The sequence below is a fragment of the Sinocyclocheilus grahami genome, unplaced genomic scaffold, assembly GCF_001515645.1.
Source record: "Sinocyclocheilus grahami isolate Dianchi unplaced genomic scaffold, SAMN03320097.WGS_v1.1 scaffold1398.1, whole genome shotgun sequence".
NCBI lineage: Eukaryota > Metazoa > Chordata > Actinopteri > Cypriniformes > Cyprinidae > Sinocyclocheilus > Sinocyclocheilus grahami.
Genome location: NW_015506577.1, coordinates 402,259 through 405,297, shown reverse-complemented (window position 1 = coordinate 405,297; position 3,039 = coordinate 402,259). Strand labels below are relative to the sequence as shown.

The 3,039-nt window shown below is 36.9% G+C and overlaps 1 protein-coding gene across 1 annotated transcript in view; it reads left to right on the top strand.

Annotated features, from left to right (window-relative positions):
• crybg1b (crystallin beta-gamma domain containing 1b) overlaps window positions 1–3,039 on the top strand; it is a 48,980-nt gene that overhangs the window by 40,106 nt on the left and 5,835 nt on the right. The window contains exons 16-17 of the mRNA XM_016256124.1: window positions 2,459–2,585; window positions 2,768–2,797. Of these exons, the coding sequence (XP_016111610.1) occupies window positions 2,459–2,585; window positions 2,768–2,797 (157 nt within the window). The remainder of the gene's footprint in view (window positions 1–2,458; window positions 2,586–2,767; window positions 2,798–3,039) is intronic.

The following is a 3,039-nucleotide window of genomic DNA, read 5'->3' as shown; positions in this document are numbered from 1 at the left end:
TATATATATATAATATATATAATATATATAAATTCGAAATATATAGTTTATAGAGATAAAATCAACAACAAACTAATTTCTGGAACCAAACAGTGGGCGGGCTCTAATGCACTCTCTTCGGCCAATCAGGATGTCCATCACTGAAGTGACAGCTCATCAATAGAAAAGTGTGTGTCTGACCAAAAAAGTGGCTCAAAGTCACATGCCATTCATTTCCGTCTGCTAGTGCTTCCACAGAACTCATGATCGCACCTGTTCAGGTAAATGCACATTGTTTCCCGCCGCTAGCAGGTCATGTGACACAGACATCTACACGAAAACAGGTCTGCCTCGGGCTGATCGACATTCAGAGGAACGGAGGCCGTCTGCCAGAACATGACAACAACAGAGGAGCATAAATGCAAATAATGTGAAACGACAGAAAGAGTGTGTGCTTGCTGCTGCGCTCCTCACAATCCATGCGGTTCCCTGTAATTACTGGAATGTGTGTGTGTGTGTGTGTGTGTGTGTGTGTGTGTGTGTGTGTGTGTGTGTGAGAGAAGGGCACCGCCTTTTACAATGTATAAACACATACAGGCTTGTATTAGGTTGAAGCACTAATCACACACACACACACACACACACTTTTCTAGTGCAGACAGAAGCATAAAGGCTGTGCATCTGATTATGCGTGTGTGTGTGTGTGTGTGTGTGTGTGTGTGTGTGTGTGAGAGAGAGAGAGAGAGACGCATGCATGAAGGCAGGTCTGGATTTGTTCAGGCACATGTGTGGGCGCCTCAGCTCTGTGAGTCTCATTATTTTGGGAGACGCTGTAGTTTTGCTGCGTTAAATGTCAGTTTGGGCATCATGAAATGTGAAGCATTAAACACTGACGACCTTCAGGACATTTCTACTCCAAAACTGCAGCTGCGCTCTTCTCATTTGTGACCCTGGAGCACAAAAGCAGTCATAAGGGTCAATTTTTCGAAATTGAGATTTATACATTGTCTGAAAGCTGAATAAATGAACAAATGAGTGGTTTGTTAGGATAGGACAATATTTGGCTAAGATACAACTATCTGGAATCTGAGGGTGCAAAAAAATCTAAATATTGAGAAAATCATCTTTAAAGTTGTTCAAATGAAGTTCTTAGCAATGCATATTACTAATCAAACATTACGTTTTGATATATTTACGGTAGGACATTTACTAAATATCTTCAAGGAACATGATCTTTACTTAATATCCTAATGATATCATGATATAAAAAACTACATTACCCATGATGCTGTTCAGAAAACTCCACCAATGAGAGATTAGCGGTGAGCAAAATGTTAGAAGAGCTGTTTAACTCCGCCCACTTTAATGAAGCACTCACTTTACTGTCAAAATAGTTAAATATTTCTGTATATATATATATATATATGTATATGTGTGTGTGTGTGTGTGCACAATTTTTTCAGAGAAATGTATAATTGTGACCCATACAATGTATTGTTGGCTTTTGCCACAAATATCCCCCAGCGACTCAACGCTGCTTTTGTGCTGCAGGGTCACAAATGTGAACATTCTTGTGATAGTTTTACTTGATATTAGTTCTAAACAGTGTTTGGGGAAAGTTACTTTTAAAAGTAATGCATTACAATGTTGCGTCACTCCATAAAAAGTAACTAATTACGTTACTTAGTAACTTTTTATGGAAAGTAATGCGTTATGCTACTTTTGCGTTACTTTTTAAATCTGGACAGTGCTTGCTTGTTTGTTTTTAAAATAAAAAAGTTATATTTTTGGCGAATATAAAAGCCTTTTCACACCAAACGTGAAATGAATGCGCCTCAGGCTGAAGGGAAAGTACAGTAGAATGCAGAAGAAGACATTTCAACACTTCAGCAATAAACAAAGACACACAGATGTTCGTCTAGAGTAATTAGTGCTTATTAGTACGCTTGAACTGCATCATCGAAGCTCAGAAGCAAATAGAATGGGATTAAATACATAAAGCATATTTGTGTTGTTTAACATTTAATTATTGCAGGTTTGCGTCATATTCTGAGTGTATTATTTTTATTAATTTTGAGGAATACTGAATTTGAATTTTGTTTTTTGTTTTTTTGTGAGTGAGATGAATTAATGCATATTCATATTTATTTTAGAGCTACAGTAACATCTTCTGATTTCTGTCACCATGGCAACACCGGAGCTGTCACTCAATAAACTGGAAACAAAGTAACTTGCGTTATTTATTTGAAAAAGTAACTCAGATCTTCTCTTGTAAATTAAAAAGTAATGCGTTACTTTACTAGTTACTTGAAAAAAGTAATCTGATTACTTGTAACTGGTGTTACTTGTAATGCGTTACCCCCAACACTGGTTCTAAAGGAATAATTCAGCCGGAAATGATCATTTATTCGCCCTCATGCTTCTTCAAACCAGAATGACAGAAGGACAGAAGTGAATGCATGTGGTGGATCTGTTGTAGGTGGGTGGCGTTCGAGGGCCCCGGGCTCTTGGGTCAGCAGTATGTTCTGGAGAAGGGTCTGTACGGAAGCCCGGAGGACTGGGGCTCATCCCACAGCCGGATCTGCTCGGCCGTCCCTGTGATTCTGGTGAGAGTCATGATCTGACGGCTGCTGGACAACATGAGGGACTGATGATGTTTGATGAACAGAAACACATTTATTTTCTGTAGCTGGAGCGTGGATTAAAACTGAAAATAGAGGCGCTAATGATTTTATAACTGGAAAATAATGGCCCAAGATCAGTTATTTATGTGTATTTCATATTTCAGGAAAATCTGGAAAACTCCTGCCACTTCCAGGTTTGTAAAATAAATTGTTTATTTGTTTATTATCCCTATTATTATTAGGATTCTTCTACTTCTTTCTTCTTTTAGTTCAGATTGTTCTAATTAATAGTTTATTTTGATATAATAACATTATTTTTTTTTTTATGTTTTTAGAATTATATGCGTGTGTGTGTGAAATTATTGTTATTATTATTTTGTTCTAATTGTACTAATAATTATATATGTATTTTATATATATATATATATATATATAT